Genomic DNA, 18,307 nt, shown 5'->3' on the forward strand with positions numbered 1-18,307 from the left:
TGATGGGATGATTCTCACCCTCCAACTTTCAGGTGATATCTTCATTTCATTTGAGCTTGTTCCAGCTGAACCTGCCTTTAACTTCCTGTGTATGGTGAAACGTGTGGGGGAGTGTTACCTGCAGGGCCCCAACAGGCCAAGACCAATCTGATTATCCATAGTCCTCCTCTCTGGCTGGAGGAGACAGACCTGAGCAGGCTGGCTTTACATCTTCAGAACTACTGACCACTTGGTCTTAATTAAACAATGTGGAGGGCATGCAGCAGTAAGAGCATTAGTTGTTGCATTATGCTCACTATGCTCAGTAGGCGCATTAGCAGCAATGTTTTCATATAATTATCAAGAGAATTTTAGGCAATCTTGGTCTTTTAGCTTTCTACAGTGGTAATGTGGGCTTTGGTATGTGTGGCCATAATAAGCAGAGTAGAGGAATATGTAAACAAAACCAATGGTTGGCCAATTGCTGAAAACCGTAGGAGTCACACAAAACTTCACGTGTCTACAACCTGGTTTGTCCTTTTCACAGTTTTTGGTCCCACTTGACATTTGTCCTAAAACTGAGGACACCTTTAACCTTAAGGACCATGACAAATAGGTTCTTTGCTTAAAGAAGAATCGGGGTTTGTGGCAATGTATTTTTATTCACATTTTTAATTTCAAATTTTTGAAATTTTACCAGAACTTTTTACGTTTGGTTAAGGTGGTTTTAAAGTTTTGAAAAAAGATTAAATGGGCTTGATGACTGATGGAAACACCTGTTTTTGCATAAATTCTGGCATAGCCAACATTTAACTCTCGTGACTGATCAGTTTATGTTTCTTTCATTGTCTTTGTCTCCAGACAGCATGAAATATGACCAACATCAGCTGACATGAAAAAATTATTCCAACTCTTCTGACTGAAAACAATTCCTAATAACTTCCATTCTATAACTACATTTTTCTCTTATGGATAGACAGAATTTTGTTTGTTTCTTCTTTTTCTTTCAGGTATTTTATTGGTTGGCTGGTTATGTGTCCAGTTTTATTTGTGGCTTCTTGTACCCTGTTTATTGCCACCATGTGTAATGTAGACTAGAACACTATTACACTACCTAGTTTATCTGCTCCAGAACAGTTAATAAAAGCAAACAAAATTTGCATTTTCTTTATGTTTCTTCGAACATTTCAAAAGTCTACTGCAAATTTGCTTCACAGTTACATAGAAACACATCTAGCATGTCCCTTCGATATAGAGACTGTGATTAGCTTCACATTTAAATGTTCGTATTTGATTTAATATTTGATCCCATGTTTGTTCATAACAGCGATGTTGAATTATTTTGGCAGAGTTCTTCATAAATTAAATCCAATCCACGAATTCAAATGCAGTGCTGTTTGGCTGCTTACAGCACTAAAAATGTACATTTTTGTCAAATCTTTAAGATCCTTGAGTCATAAATTACTCTCTGTATTCCTACATTAACAAATACTTCAAGTTTAAATTTTACAGGGGTTGATTGTTCTGCTTAACTTCTTTTCTGAACATGTTGTTCAGTGAGTGACTCGTTTACTGCATTTTACTAGCTTCCTGCTGGTGTTCCTACAAACGTCCATTACACTCCTCCCATCTACCTGAATGTCATTTTAAAGTCTCTTTTGATAGATGAGATCTTTTCTCTCTCCACAATCTCCCGCAGACGAGCGCGTGCAGATGAGAGACTGCTGTCATGGAATATCAAGTGCTGATTTACTGTATAATAGATTCAGAGATGATGCCTCCTGCTGTCCTGCCACCTGTTCTGTCAGCCGAGAGCCGTGTCGCTGCGCACACATTCACGGCTCGTTTACCAGCGCACAGCACTTCAGAATACAAGCACATCCCTATTAACCAGTCAAAGACTACCAGAAGCAGCTCGAAAGCACACAACCGCCTCACTCCTCTGCACTAGCTGCTTGCACACTCTCAGCGATCAGATTAAAGAAGCAGGGATGAGATGGAACTGTAGTTGCAGAGGTCTGTCCATCCAGCTACAGCATCTTCCTGTCTTTTCTGGTCCATGTGTGATAGTGATGGAGTACCTCAGCTGGCTTTTTTTGGCTCCTTGGTGAAAAATGAAGCCATTAGATGTGGAGAGAGAGGAGCGGCTGAGGCTCGTGGGCACATGAAGCCCTTCCTCTCCTCCTGCACGTTCTGCACCGGTCTTAAAAGAGCAATCCATCTTAATCAGAGCCCAATCCACACAGCACTTGTACCAGATGCCTTTTTATTCAACAAAATGAAAATCTCATCATTTCAGGAGGAAACGAGCCAGAAACAGAAAGGTCACCGGAGTCAAAAACCAAGAATGCATTCGGTGTATATTAAAGATGAATCAATACCGTTCACTTTCTCCTCCATCAGCTGTTTCATTGTGATATTGTTTTCCCAGTTTCTTGTCTTTAAGCTGCTTTGCATCCATCTCTCCCATCCTCCTCCCTCTCTCATGCTGTTTGTGTGACAGGACTCTAAACAAACTTCTTCACAAGTAGCACTGCTGCGAACAATTTTCTCACTTGGTTGCAGTAGCACATGATTTGGTCACCCCTCTTCACCCCACCACACTTTTATTTTGGTGCAGCATCGCCAAAACTAATAATGGACTTCCATGCTGATGGATAGTTGTATTTGCAAAACCCACTTTTGCAGTGATGTAAATATTATCAGTGATTCAAGGCTTGAAGTTTGTGAAATATTTTTATCTAAATATATTTAAATTTTGTCACGGCTCTTATTCTAATTTCTCCTATAAACTAGTCAGGCCCAACTTCTCACTTGCTGAACATCTATTATTTACCAATGTTCCCAAAGTGCCTCACGTGTAGGTTATGGTTCATGCTGTGAGACCAAAAATTTGTTGGAAAATAATAAAATAATGAATTCTACTAGTAGATTTGAAGTGTTTTATTCTACATGGGCTGTTTTCTATGAGCAGATGTTTCTGCTGGTGGACTGCATTGTAGGTGTCACTACCGCGGTCGATCATATTCACCTGATTGTGATCGCTTTTCATAATAGTTACAATTTTCAGCCTTAGCACTAAATCAGCCATCGTGGTTGAGTGTAGTATCAATCTGTATCTATCTCCCTGCCTGCACCTGCACTCTTTATCATCAGGTGTGTCTAAGTTGGACCTCTCTCTCTCCATATTTAGTTTTTTAATAATCTGCCACAGATCGCATAATTTTTGGGAACAGAGAAATGGCAGAAGGAGACTGGCTGAGAACATGAGGAAGAAAAGATACTAGTTTAAACCACAATATCTAACACAGTAGCTGTTATGGCTTGAGTGTCTAGAAATCAGCCTGATGATCTGAATACAATGGCACATGAAATTTTCTCTTGAAAAATGGTTGCAGTCTGAAGTCCTGTGTTATATACGGCCTTTACAGTTTACATCTTCAGTTTTCTTCCGTAGATAAGAGTTTTAAAGAGGAGTCACTCTCTTCATCCTAACCTGCCTTTGAGCACTCACTGGGTTGTTGAATCATGGAGCAGAAGTTGCTGCCAGCACTGTCTGGCTGCGCCTGTCTACATGCACTCAAGATCCAAATTTTTGTGTGTGTGTGTGTGTGTGTGTGTGTGTGTGTGTGTGTGAGTGTGTGTGTGTGTGTGTGTGTGTGTGTGTGTGTGTGTGTGTGTGTGTGTGTGTGTGTGTGTGTGTGTGTGTGCTCAGGTGCTGGCTATACTTGTGGGGACCAAATGTTCCCACAACTGTAGGAAAACCGAAAACAATGTCACTTGTGGGGACCTCATTTCGTTCCCCACAAGTTTAAACCGTGTTTTCTTGGACATGTTGTTGTTACTGAAAAAGGTTAAAGTTCAAAAATGTTTCTTTAGGGTTAGCCATTGTTTTGGCCTGGGTTAAGGTTAGGGTTAGGGTAAGGGTTGGGGGTTAGATATAAATGGGAGTCAATGGTATGTCCCCACCGGTATAGATAAACAGACATATGTGTGTATGTGTGTGTGTGTGTGTGTGTGTGTGTGTGTGTGTGTGTGTGTGTGTGTGTGTGTGTGTGTGTGAATGTTTGTGAAGTGTCTTGCTCAGTTCAGGCAGAAGCGCTGCAGCCTGTCCAGACATATTAGCATCAAACCGCTCACCTCTCCAAATGTTTGTATGTTACTGTTGGTTCAGATGCATTCTTGCACAGAGGAAATTTAGATACCTGTGCGTGGAAAAGATTTGTAATAAATTGGCTGCTCTGCAGCTGGACTGTAAAAAAAAAATTTCACGGAGCATTAAACAGTGGAAATGAAGAAGATCCTACTTTTATGTTTTATTTTACTGAATGGGTGCCATGTGTATTAGAATTACTCACAGTTCAGTAATAAATCGAAGACAAACTCCTTCCAGATGTCGATTCTAAGAAAGTTTTGATGTGAAATCATTAACATGGAGTGAGTGTCTGAGAGTGTCAAAGTCTTCTGGACTACAGTGTTCAGATGGAAGTTTCTCCCCTCTCTCTTCTCTCTACTGACCTTTTGTCTCTTCATCATGTGTGTCTCTGCAGAGTTCAGCAATCATGTACGATGCAGCCAGGGTACCATCTCCTAAGGATGGTGCAAATGGGGTGGCTCAACCTGAGGTCCCTGCAGCAGGAGCAGGAACAGCTGTAGGATCAGGAGGGCCAATGCCAACTACAGCGCTGCAAACTGAAACCGAGGATGGACAGCCAGGGACAGAGGAGGAGGAGCAGCCCAAAGCAGAGCCAGTCATGGTGAAGAAGCCACACAGAGAAATCTTGGATCATGAGAGGAAGAGGAGGGTGGAGCTCAAATGTATGGAGCTCCAGGAGATGATGGAGGAGCAGGGGTGAGTGGTTGAGTTACTATGAGCCTCATACAAGAACTACTATGTACTTAAAGCTGCTGCCAGAGATATTTTTTATAGTAAAAATGTGTCAGATGTGAGAGAGGTAAATCTTAGTGAAAGAAAGAATTATTACTAAATCTGCAGCTGAAGTGAAGAACTCCCAGCTTCTGTTCCAGAAGTAAGAAGAGCTCATTCAAAATCTCCTTGACATTTATAACTACACTAGCATACAAAGTTATAGCTTTGGAAGAGTATGTTATGCAGTTCTCTTCTTGTGTTTAGATAGTTTAGGTCTTGAGGTATTTGTTGAAGTACAATATAATGTAATAACTAATATATTCAGAATGTACGTTTTAGAGGCATTGTAATAATTACAAACTAAGTCAGAAGATGAGAGTATGAGAGTTGAGGGTTCCATAGTCAAACTAATTGGTAAGTCGTAAGTTTCAATTCTATGCCATCTAAAAAGTAAAATCCAGATACATGCCTCATTTTTCATATAGACCAATGAAAAATAGTGCTAAATGTGAGATTGCATTGAGTAGAGAAGCAGGTGAAACAGAGACTGGATATGACTTTGATGTGCTATAGTGAGTTTAGGATCATTGTTTACCTGTCCAGTTTGCCACTTCACTGTCTCAGGACTCTCATAAGATTAATTTAAGCTTCAGCAAGCAGCTGTTCTCAGAGAAAAACGAAAAACTGCCATGCACTACCGGATCACCAGAAAATATCAGACAGACACAGTTCATGACTAGCTGGTGAACATAATGAAGGATCTAGTATCCATCTAAGAGCCACATATTTCCCTCAGGTGATAGAGCCGATAGAGAGTGAATATTGTACTAATGCTGCCATCCACTACTAGACACAAATGCCATTTTCAAATTGGCAATATTGTGTTTGCTGTCCCAAGTCGCAAAAAAAGTAAATAAATAAAAAAAAAATCAGGTTCAAAGAGTGAGTAAAGGGCTGGTTACACTTCCTTGCGGACCATGTGGCAATTTGTGAGGCTGAAAATTGAAGCGAGAGCAGGAGTGCCAAAAACTGTAGTTTGTACAATGTCCACTTCAAGCTGGTTCCCGAGTCAAGTCAGTCCCCATCAACTCCCTTATCAAAATATCCAACAGAACAACCGAAATAAACATTTTTACAGCTTGGCACAAAAAATAGTTTTAATATCTATAGCTAATTTCCATGTTCATGGCAACTGTACGGAGGATCAATTCTGTTAAAACTCACATGTCATGTTAAGGTTTAAAGGTAAAGTTGGCAGCTTTGTGTGAGACATTGTCACTAGACAGTCCATGACACCAAGACATTTGTATAGTCCAACAGAATAGAATAACAGCTCCTGCAAAGGTGGTGACAGCCAGAACCAGTTAATTTACCTTCAAAACCACCAACTGGTGAGTCATCGAAGGCCCATCCCTCTTTGTATACGGTCAGTGTAACAGATGCACACACGTCCAGCTTTGGACACCATGGACATATAGTTGTTCTCATGACACTACTTTCTCGTCCCCTTGGAGGATACATTCCATGTATTTGCAGTAAATTTGCAGTAAAGGCTGTAAATGTATTCTGGGCTTGTGCATTTGTTGCCTTTGTAGCATTGTAACTGGCTGCACAAAGTGATGATGACATTTTACGGCTCTTGAACTCTGGTGGAGCTTTGTATACTCACAGGGACAGAAATGACAGCACCAGCCAAAGAGTGATTTAAGTGAAATTGTAGTGCCACCAGTTTTCCTGTACACGGTGTGTTGGATGTACAGTGTGCCTGCATAGCTAAAGCAGCATATAAGCAGCACAGCAGCAGTTTAGTGCCACATCTTTATCTGCACAGAAGGCATTCAGGTACAGTACTGAGTGTAGTTCACTTATTCTTCTCAGAGCTCAATACACAGTCACTGTAGTTACAGTCATAAAATACCAAAAATACACTCAGGGGGTCTTGGTTATGCATACAGTATACAGCATGAATGAAATGCAAGCTGTTCTCTGTAGACAGCTGTTCTCTCAGATGCACATTAAACGAAAGAAAAAAATACATAGTTTTAGTTCAGAGGTTATAATAATACTTTGACTTACAATGTCTGAATGTGAATGAAAAAGGTGTTTAAATGTGATAAAAAATTAACGACAATAGAAAAATTTCTGTCACTCTAAAAAATCCATCTGTTGCAGCATCACATACAGTATAATATTCTCCCATCTATTAACGCCATGATGCTCACAGCCCCTTGAATATCTCCCATCGAAGTCATTGACAGTTTTTCACCATCTAACTTTAAGACAAACCACTTCTTCATTATATATTTCTGTCAGTATAACGCCTAGTGCTGTGATTACAATCCTTGTTCAAAGAGAACTGTTGGGTTGCGGCATTGTTTCGGTATTGTCGCTACAATATATTAGATATAAATGTAATATTTTGTTGTTAGCTCTTGACCTTACTTCTGTGAAGTTCTCTCAACAGATTTTTGTTGTGAATTGGTGCTTTATACATAAAATTGAATTGAATTGAATACAATTGTTGCAGCTGTAATAATATTTCCTCTTTTTCCAAGTCTCATAATTTTCTTGCCGACACTGCTACAGCCATTGCACTGGTTTCCAATGGCAGGACTTGAAGCGCTGTTGAACCATTTCTCGGGAATCTTGGGGGCTTTTTTGAAAATAAAACCCACGAACACAGTGGAACAGGTAGCCTCAACATGAATATAAGTAATCGTCAAGTTTGGTTTGGCTTAGTTTTATAAGACAAACCACACAAAACACAGAGATATTGAGAAATTCAATCCAGTTTGAAATCCTGGCATGCAAACTTCACAGAAAAAAGAAGACAGTTATACTGTTTTTTGACGTCAAGTGGGATTACTGTTTTCAGAAAAATTGTAGTTCTCTATTTTTTCTTCACAATTCTGTTATTGGGGAGCTAGTTAGGGTGCAAGCCATGAAAGCTTTACTAGTAGAGAAGCTGACACTGACAGGTATGTACCTGTAGGGGTGCTGAGTTCACAAGCTGCACCAAAAAATAACATTCAGAATCTGCTACCTGTCAAAAGTCATTTTCTTCGCAATATTAAGAGGAAGAAAAAAAGCAGGCCTCTGCAGAGGAGTGGAGTAAGCGTAAGGGGCTGTGGGTTTTTGAGAAAATGTTGTATAGCAGCTGTGTTTGGATGATATGGACAATTTTGGCAAGATGATATGTAAATGTTAGCAGTAGCTGTGGTCTGTCATGACACAATCAAGTCATTTTTTTCATTGCATTCTCTTACAAACAGGTTATTCTTGTGAGATGTCTTTCTACCAAGGGTTGCTCTGATCCTCAAAATAAGCATTTTCTGGCTTAAGAAAAGGGTCAGTATTAGATGAAGGACACTACAGGGACTATTATGGCAAAGACCTGGGTGCTTCCTGCTTGGCCAGGTGCCTCAGTGTACATAATTGGCAGTGTTCACAATCAGCAGCCAAGTGAAGGATCATGTCCTTGTGACTGGAGGGTCTCCTGCTTGCTAGATTAGTTGAAGCAGGGAGGTGTGGAAGATCCTTTGCATATATAACGTATGTGTCAAGGGATTCTACACTGTCCTCGAAGCCAGCAGTGGGAGTTACTGAAAGGAAGTGCTTTTGAAATTTGGCCTGAGAAAAAAGTTTTAAAATATACATAGTGAGGTGTGGGAAACATATCCTGATAATCCTCAAAGCAGTCTTTAGTGACATCCATTTGTTCTTCACAATCATGTACATGTCACCGGGCAATATTACTCATCCTTCATGTATTTGTATTCTTGCATCCAGCACTTGAACTTTGCATTACTGTCTTAATCCTCAGTAGCTCTTGTTAGTGAGGTTGCTGTAGAGACACTGAAGAACATTGGCCAACACATGCTACTCTGTTTCATTAGCATGACATCCAGCACAAAGTTAGCAAGAGCCATGGAAACTGTAGAGACTGCAGTCAGCTCTAATCCAAAATCTCAGGATTTCTCTCTGGTGGATTTACTCATACACACACATATAAACACACACTGCTGGTTGAATAACCACAGCTCGCAGGCAAACTCCAGGCTAGCTGAGACTGAAATTAACAAGGAGCTCTGTGATCCTATGTCAGTGCAGAGAAACTCACTTTCCCACTGATACCTCATGACATTTTACTCAAATCACATTTGTCATTTACCGAAAGCATGCTAATCCTTAAGATATTAGGGGAGGATGATTTAATTGAAAAAAGTCAGGCTAATTAGAGAGGCTTTTTTAGGGGGGTAGTCCAGATACGAACAGTGGCAGGCACATTTGAATGTCAGAATGTGGGACCTTTTGTTACTCAAGAGTATTGAGATTAATTGAATCAATGCACTAAGTGTTTTTTTTTTCTTTTGAAGGTGGAACTGGATTAAGGTTTTCTTTTCTTTGACTCACTTTTCTCCCCATCCTTCCTTCTCTGAGCATGACTGCTCATGTCAGGCAGTGGAACCTCATTAAGACTGCAGGGTAATGGTGGAGGTATGGCAGATTGATGTAGTTGAAAGGGAGCTGCTGGACTTTGCAATAAAGAAAAAAGATAGAAAGAAGTGGGTGCACTATTGCCATCTGTCTAGCTTCACTCCAGCCTCGAGTAGACATAGTAGCTCCTGGTTTAAGAGCAATGTAAAAGAGCAATGATGTCTAGTGGAACAGTAGTGGCAGGCAGCAGCTTGGCTAATGATGACAGAATACAAGGAGACCGCGCTGACCAGCTCCACTCACTCGTCAGACTGCATGGCCTTGGCTGGCAGACAGTCGCACATGAAGGATGACGACCACTCAGCTGAGTGTTAAAGCTCTGGACGGACTCAAGTCATCTTATTAAGCTATAATAAAAGGAGAATCTCATTTGCCAGCTTGGCTCAGCACGACTACCCCTGCCTCTCCAATTTCTAATGTGCCTCTTTAAATGAGAGAGTGAGTGTGCATGTGTGCAGGATTAAGGGATAGAGTGGGGGATGAAACACAGGGATAGAGAGGGAGAGCAGTGCCAGGCATTAGACACAATTAAGATGGTGGCTGGAGTCTGTTTTCATTTGTTGTGGATTCATGCCAGAGGGTTCAGTCTCTACCTCACCCCTTAGTGTCTGTCCTGACTAAAGACGTGCTGAAGGATTAGGCTGGGGGGCAGGTTGGATGTCTGCCCTCTTCACTAGCCCTGCCAGCATGGCAGACATTCCCATCCTCCCTTTACACACAACCCCCCAGTCTAGCCATGCTCCTCTCCAGAGATAAGACCAGGATAAATGGTCTGTCATGAGTGATGGCCTCACCCTTGGAGCCAATTAGATGGGCTCAGTGATTAAGAGAGTCTGTTCATTTAGCTATCCATGGCCTGGCAGCATCCCTCTTTCATTGTTGCACTGAGTGCTTCGGTGCTGCAGGGAACATCGCCATTTTATGTGTATTAGATGAGCTAGAGGTTACATACATTGGTCCATTTATACATCACATCTATCTGAGAGAACATGAGGTATAATCTGTCACACTTTAATAAATTATTGTAAAAATACAGCAAAATTCTAGGAATAGTGTATTGTTTTTCCAAAATACAGTCACTTACAGAAAAATCTGGTGCTTTTTTGGAGCCATAAACAAGAGTAACCATTAACAGCAAGCTAGTTCACAAAGCAATAGACCAGCATCATTTTTTCTTTTTCACTGTAAGTTATTAAGTAATTTTTGGTTTTGGCCATTGATTTATAAAATATATTTAATAAACTACAATTTGTCATACATTTCTGCCTTCGAATAAACATCTTTGATCTATAAGAATCCAACTTGCTTTATCCCGTTATGTATTCTTAAATTATTATCCTATCTCAATTCTGAAATGTAAAATTCAAGACACTTTTTTAGTTGTCGCGTTTGTCTGTTTTGTTTTCTTTTTCAAATTCTATACTACTGGAGCCACATCGCATAAATACAGTACATTGTTGGAGACTCTTTTTACAATAATAAACAGTAAACCTCATATTTCACTGTACAATGGTGTAAACAAGTATACAAAAATGAAATCTTTACATAAATTATAACTGTAACACTGTAAAAATAGCAGCTGTGTTTACCAGTTTTATACTGTAATTTTAAAGGAACATTTACTACATTGTAGAGTAGCTCGTGAAGGACATGGCACAATACTATCTTGTCCTTTTCACCATCCCCGCTGCAGGATCAATAAAGGTTTAATCTATCTAAAATGTGTATGTACTGAATATTTCACACAAAACTGTTATCTAAACTTTGTGCCACTTATGATAGCATAGCCCTCTGACTGATTTCAAACCCAAGAGCTGCTGTGCATGAAAAGGTCCAGACTCTATTTCAGAGGTGTTTTTGCATGCTATTTGAAGCATAATGAGTGTGAATGGTCTGAACTCCTGTGGTGTCTAAGCTGTTTTTCAGCCCCTGAATGAGTTCTGTTCACTCATTAAACTACAGGTTTCACAGGTCTCCCTTTAAACATGTGAGTCTCACATATATAACTATACAATTCATGCAGAGACACACACAGGTTGCCTTTAGAGAGGCAACAAAATTCATCCAGAAAAAAATGAGTCTAAGTCTTCCGCATGCATGCTGTTTACCACCTGTAGTAGGAGCTATTTGAAATTAAAGGCTGAAGATATTACGGTTGCTGCTTCATCTAGCAGAAACAATAGATACACATGTGTATTGAAAAATGTATATCTGTTGTTTAAGTCAAGTAGAGAGGTCTGGCCAGACACAAGCAAAAAAGACATAACATAACTGAACTAGTGCTCTAAATGTGGGTGCTAAAGAACCAGTTCCAAGGCAGAAAAGTAAATTTAGGCAGAAAAGAAATGATTATTATAGTCGCTGAGAGCTAAATTGCTGCATTTTGGCTACCACTGCTGTGGTATTGCTTGAGTAACATCACCAATGACACTTTTTGAATTGCAGTAGATGCGAGTAGCTTGGGTCTTATTAGAAGAGATCCTCTCATAGTATTTGATGCCAGAGCAAATAACTACCTCTGCTCTGATGGAGGCTTTCCTGCAAGTCAGAGCCTGCGTCATAAGACATAAGACGATAAGCCAGCATCCTAGAAGACTGAAAATTGGAAGGGAAAGCATTATAGGGAGAATGACCCATTTTATACATTGTCACCGCGGGGCTCCCAAGTCAATATAGAAAGTCCATGATAAACAAAACAGTTTCAAATCCTGTTGTTAAAGGAGATCATAGAGAAGATGAGCAATCAGAAATGGCAGATTGTTCTGCTCCAACCATTGATCTGCTTATCCTGTGGTGAGTGAAGAGGGCAGCTTTATAAAGTGAGGGAAAGGTGTACTCTTTCTTTGCTATTCTTTCTGTCTGATGTAGTATCTGTTATCTAACCAGAAAATCTATGACTTTAGAGAGCATCAATTGAAAATCCTCTCCACCTGAGAGTTAAACTATCTCACTGTGGTCGTTTTAATTCTGCCCCTGAAATAGAAATGTGTGGGTGTTCAGATTTGGCTTCCCATGTTCCCAGTGCCATTCAATCTTACTAACTACACCAGCATCAGTTTGCTTCTGTACTCTTTGCTTCAGGATTGATGGCTGCAGAGTTTCAAAGGTGTACAGCAGCGCCTGGGGACAACTTGTAGAGAAATGCTCTTCAGACATCAAACACAGAGACATCACTTGCAGCTGAATGAGAGCATGCATCCCCCACACATAGGCACTCAAATCAATGACTATCAGCATAAGGATGGTCTTGGGGCCACAACTAATAATTTTCCAGGATCATGAGTTAATGGGGGAAATCTGTGAGTGCTCGGAGCTGTCTAATTACTCCAATCAAGTTCTTTAATCGTGGTGATTTGTCATGGCGGGGAGGCCCTCACTCTGATCGATGTCCCCTGTCTTTTTCTGCCCAAATCCCTAGGACTTTGCTTGAAGTGGGCCTGGACTAAATGGCCTTCATTTGGCTGCACTTGGCTAACTGTGGCTTGTGAACAGCCAGCTTCGTATTCAAACACACAAGTAAAAATACACAAGAGATACGCTCAGTTAAAGTTTGAATTTAGTGCTGCCCAGTTTTGCTTGGGGTGACTGCTCCAATCAGCTCCTACTCAGCACTGTGTTTGGACAGAACAGATGGTGTGTTATGCAGTAAGCAGGTACTTTTACAGCTGCAAGAAGTGCTAATTAAATGTACAGAGGACAGATGTGATATTTGAGTGCGCTTGTCATAATAGCTTCTCACAAACCTCCAATATGTAGCCCTTTACACAGATGCATTCAGAGTTCACTGTGAATTTTAACAGAACCTCTCTTGAAATGCAACACAGGAGTTTAGCATTCATGAAAGAAGGCATTTTTTTTTAGCTTCTTTCTTCCCTACCATCCACCATCTTCCCACAGGCATTCAGGTGCTGTGGGGGATTCTCCCTGCCCAAACTTCTAAAACCTCCAGCTCTTTGTTGAAGCAGGACCACTGCTGGGCACACAGGCTCTGACTTTGGTTAGTAAGCTAGACTGATCAAACAGAACCCAACTTTGCTGCACTTCATGCTGTGAAGCTGTACTGAGTTTTTGAATCGAGCAATTCAACAGGAGGACAAGGAAGAGGAGAAAGAGAAGCAGAGAGAGGAGGCAGAGATTCTGTAGGTCATGTGTCAACCGAGCCTTTAGCCTCACAACTTCAGACCCTCTTCTTTCTTCAGATGGGGTCTTATCAGAGATAGCTGCAAGCACTAAAATCTTCGCTATCATCAGCACAATGGGAAGTAGAGAGTCCTAGAGTCATGCCATCTATTTGGCTAGCGCACATTTCATGTTTCTCAGCCTGTATTTTACATTCTTCTTCGATCTGCAGCAGACAGCAGAGGGAACATGGCCATTACTGTAGAGTTGTCAGGCAGAACCTAATGTATGGTGATGGCCCCTGCGCTGTGAATGGAAAACCATGAATATAAAGTGCATGTTTGTGGCCTCTATTGTGCTGTGTCGACAGCTGCTGGGCTGAGAGACTGCCGTACAGCAGGACCTGATGGCACTGTCACATGGGCTGGCTTCTTCTCTTATGGGCCATGTTGCAGCTTTTTCAGCTCTCCATCATGCTTTCTCCTAATCTTATTCTCCACACCATCAATGCACTGATAGCTGTCGGCTCAGAGTACACGCTATCGGCTGCTATATTTAATCTGAGAAAAGCAAACAGTCTTCAGACCAATGCTATTTCTACGCTGGAATGAGCCACTGGTTAATTTAAAATCCAGCTTATGGAACTGGTCCTGCCATGAGCTGCAGTTAAAGAGAAGGAAGGAGAATCTGTTTCTACAAGTGGTGGACTGTTTTCCTTTATTTTTACTCATGCCACATGGAGCTCATACTTCAGATTACTTTTTTAACCCCTTAGTCCCTACAGCCCCCGCTGGCGGGGGCTGTAGGGACTAAGAGTAGGTGCCTCAAAAACAGGGTTCAGGGACTAAGGGGTTAAACAATAAACTGGCAAATTAACTACATAGTCACAATGTTTTTTGTGTACTTGAGGTCTGTGACTGTTATTTACACTGTGGGTTAGGACCCTTCGTTCTAATTAAGAGGAATGCAAGAGCCGGAATTTTCAATGACTGACAATGTTCGCCCCCTTCAGACAAAATTAAGCGAACAGCAGTGGGATGTAAACATATACAGTTGCTTTGGCAGTCTTCTTCTTTACTGCTTATTACTGCTTATTATTATTAATTGGCACCATTAAGAATAAGCTGAATTTGCTACAATGTGTGATCAAAAAATTGTGAGAACTACAAAGGTTGCAAACCATAATGAAACTAACCGGTGCATAATCTTAACACAGTGGTCAGGTACACAGTACATTGGAGCACCCACTGTCACAAAACTAGGAGGGTGAACCCAAGCAGCAGGCAAAACAGGCAGGTGGGTGAATTAATAAAAAAATTAATAACAAAACACAAAATCACTCTACAGAGGAGGCACAGGGAATTAATGGAATGGGGAAACTAAAACTGAAACTAAAGAGGATGGCTCGGGGCCATGGTGGGGGCTAAACTAAATAAACGGGGAGAGAGGTGACTCACAGAATGTCCGGGGAATTGGGAGACGAGGTGGTGGGCAGAGCAGAGGGAGCCGGTGGCGGAGATGTGGCGAGGAGAGAGGAGCAAACAGACCGGGCGCAGACGGAGGGGTGCAGAGTGGAGGAGGGGTGACGAGCCGACGAGGGTTTCCGGGGTGAAGAGAGGAAGGCAGAGCAGGCGAGGTAATCCACAGGGGAGATAGAGTCCAGGGAGCGACATGCGTGAAACGGAGTGCGGCATGCCATGACCCGGCGTCAGAGCAGAGGAGAGAGCCGGGTTTAATACTGCGCTGATTGCTCATTGTGATCAGCTGTGCTTTGTCACAGCCGCTGGCAATCAGCTGGAGCACAGAGCAGGAGAGGGAGGGGCCATGACACCCACAAAATAAAGTAAGAAAAATATAATAAGATAGATTTGGAGCAAGTCATTTGTGGCAATTCTTCTTCAATGACAGTCCAATTCTAGGGGATGAATATGCAGTGCACAACCACGTGAATGTTTAAAGAAAATATTGAGCATTCACCTGGGGCTTCTGACCTGATATCTCCCAATGTAAAAACTGCTGTTTCTTCCCTTGGTGGTGGCCACAGACCCTACATGAAGGTTGGCTCATCTTGACAAAAAACATGATGTTTCCTTTGTTGCTTTCAGTTTACAATTTATGGTGAAATGGATACCTACCAGTGGCCACAAATGTGTTGTAACACAAGCTATGCTGTCGCTGGCGCATTGTTACACGGCCTCCATACAGTTACTACTCACATAAGTTGCGCGCTTGTGACTTTGATGTGCTCCAAAGAAGGTTAAACTACAGTAACCGTCTTGTACCTTCCCTCATATTATCCAACATCAATGTTCAAACCAAGTGGCAACCTGTGGGGCTAGAAATTAATTCAGGGCAGGAATGCAGTTCCTCAAACTCCAAAAGTAAGTTAATCCGCATAGACCCCCCATGTTAAAGTGTCCAACTTTACAGTAGAAATAAACATGTTTACAGCCTGGTTCAAAATCAAACAAACAACAAAATACTTTCCCATTTGTGGGTTATGATTAATTTTTATATAACTCACCCAGTTCAATAGTTTGAAGGCTCCATGTTATGCATAGTTATGGTTGTGGTAGGCATCGTTATAGGATAGTTCATGGCCTCGAGATTAGGTATGCAAATTTTGAACAAATTTCTTGTCTAATAATTAGTAATCTCATAAATCATTAATTAAGTAGTAAAACAAAATTAATTTTATGAATACCATCATATCTTGATACAGACATGCACAATCCATAATGTCACATGGCATTTTTATGAATATTTCATTCTGCAAGAATGGTATCACAGAAGACTTTCTCATGGTGGCCCTTTACTGCAAAATATGTGCAGATTTTGATGTTAGAGGGCAGGAGGCTAGTGAAGAACAGAGAGTATCTGTGAGCTCATTAACCGGGAGTGAGGAGAATATGTTATGAGGAGGCATGAGGGCCAAGACCTCATCAGAAAGCTGGGTCGGTGTGAGGGACAAAGGTTGTGGTGGAAGGAAAACATTTGCGTAAGAATAGGAAAGTCTTCCAGTAAGGTGACAGTGAATTAAATAAAATAGTGGTCTCACAGATGAAGTGGAGTGATACTCAATTTTGGCAGAAAACCAGGTCAAATGTGTTTCTTGTTTTGTGTAAGGGAGGGGTGGAGACCTGCTTAAGATCAAATGATGCCATAAGTGACAGAAAATCAGTTCCTTGGGCTTTGTCTGTGTAAATATTCATGTCTCCCATGACAAGTGGTGTGTCATAGTCCTTAATGTCCGAGAGTAACATGTCCAGCTCAACTACAAAGTTGCCTAGTTGCAGTAACACTGATTCCATGGTATTCAAATGCCGACTTGTTGTTTGGCAGACAGAGCTTCGTGAACTTGCATTTTTTTTGAAGCGAGGACTCCAGTACCACCTTCCCCTCCAGCAGCACAGTGTGTGTGGGAGAAGGTATAGTCAGTAGAGAGTGCAGCTGGTGTAGCAGTGTTTTCTGGACAGATCCAGGCTTCAGTCAATGCTAGTACCTGAATATCTGAAGAATTGACTAGTTTTTGGATTATTTTGTTTTGTTTACAGTCATCTGGCAAATCCATTGGCCATGGTTGAAGGAGATACCAGTAGTGAAGGGAGCGGGGGTTTGCAGAGTTGTTGTTTTCATTTTTTGTAGCAGATACGTTTTTTTCAAAAGCCTTGGATAACAGGGATGGTGTTGCAGCACGTGGTAGGTGAGGCAGGTTACATGTATAAATAGTGGGAAAAGACTAAGAAAGTTGGTGTCCTTGCTAGGTGGACTCGCACAGGTAGACTTGCAGGTCTTTACCCAATTTGGTCTTCACACAGTGAGGGCTGACACAAGAGGCTGATGCTTCTGCTGATGCTACAGTGTAGCATGTGTGTTTAAATACCAGGAAGTATTATGGCTGAACCCACCCATTTTCATATTTTCAACCAGGAAACAGTAGAGGGAACTACCCACCTACTGAAACTCAGACCATGAAACAAAAAGTTGTTCTGCACAAACAAAGTCTGATTACTCCCTGACAGCAAATCCTAATCAAACTGAAAAACCAAAGTTCCAAAACATTTAACAACTAACTGCTATCTCTTGTTGCAGATCTCAGCTTGCTTGATGCAGTTACTGCAGCAGAATGACACGGATGGTTACCATTTTCTCAGCATTCTAAGACTCTAAGACACAAAATTGAAATTACATTTTTGCATTATCTATTTTGGTTATTGCAAGGAGAGCTCATGTTTCAGATGTAATCACTTACCAAATTCGAAACTGTCACAGATTAGTATGTTAAGACTTTAAAAGATCCTGGCTTTATTCTTTTTTGTACTTACTGTGAGAACAGAGCATGTGCATTTTTGGTTGTGGGGTAATTAGTGAGTTTCTATCTGAACACACTCCTACAGTAGATATGTTAATTCTGATATACACATTACAGTTTATTATTAATGCTAGTTTCCCTTTCACAGTTTTATTAATTCTTTTCCTTTCCCCTCCTGCCCCCCTCAGCCTTACTGCCTTCACGTTTCTCTGTCTCTGGAGCTCATTACAGCTCATTACATAGCCTAAGCACAGCATGGAGATGGTTTGAAGATGGTGTGACTACAAGAGATGGACTCCGTGTACAGTGTGTTTAGGAGGCCATGTACTCTCAAGCACAGCAGTCCTTTGAGAATCTGTCAAATCGAGGAGGACTTGGCCAGACAGGCTTGTTGAATTATTGCTGTTTCTGCTGTAGACATGTCGCTGCTCTTACAGTGTCAGCCTGTGGTGGATGCTCCTTGTGTTATTCACAAACTGGGAGGATGTAGCCTAAAGCTGTATGCATGAACAATTTTTGCTGTTTGTGAA

At 41.2% G+C, this 18,307-nt stretch overlaps 1 protein-coding gene across 2 annotated transcripts in view; it reads left to right on the top strand.

Moving 5' to 3' along the window:
- Nucleotides 1–18,307, top strand: part of srrm3 (serine/arginine repetitive matrix 3) — a 112,516-nt gene that overhangs the window by 48,692 nt on the left and 45,517 nt on the right. For both annotated transcript variants that reach the window (XM_022205998.2, XM_051937177.1), the window contains exon 2: nt 4,530–4,831. In XM_022205998.2, coding sequence (XP_022061690.2) covers nt 4,542–4,831 — 290 coding nt within the window. In that variant the 5' untranslated portion in view covers nt 4,530–4,541. The remainder of the gene's footprint in view (nt 1–4,529; nt 4,832–18,307) is intronic.

Source organism: Acanthochromis polyacanthus, chromosome 17, assembly GCF_021347895.1.
Source record: "Acanthochromis polyacanthus isolate Apoly-LR-REF ecotype Palm Island chromosome 17, KAUST_Apoly_ChrSc, whole genome shotgun sequence".
Taxonomy (NCBI): Eukaryota; Metazoa; Chordata; class Actinopteri; family Pomacentridae; genus Acanthochromis; species Acanthochromis polyacanthus.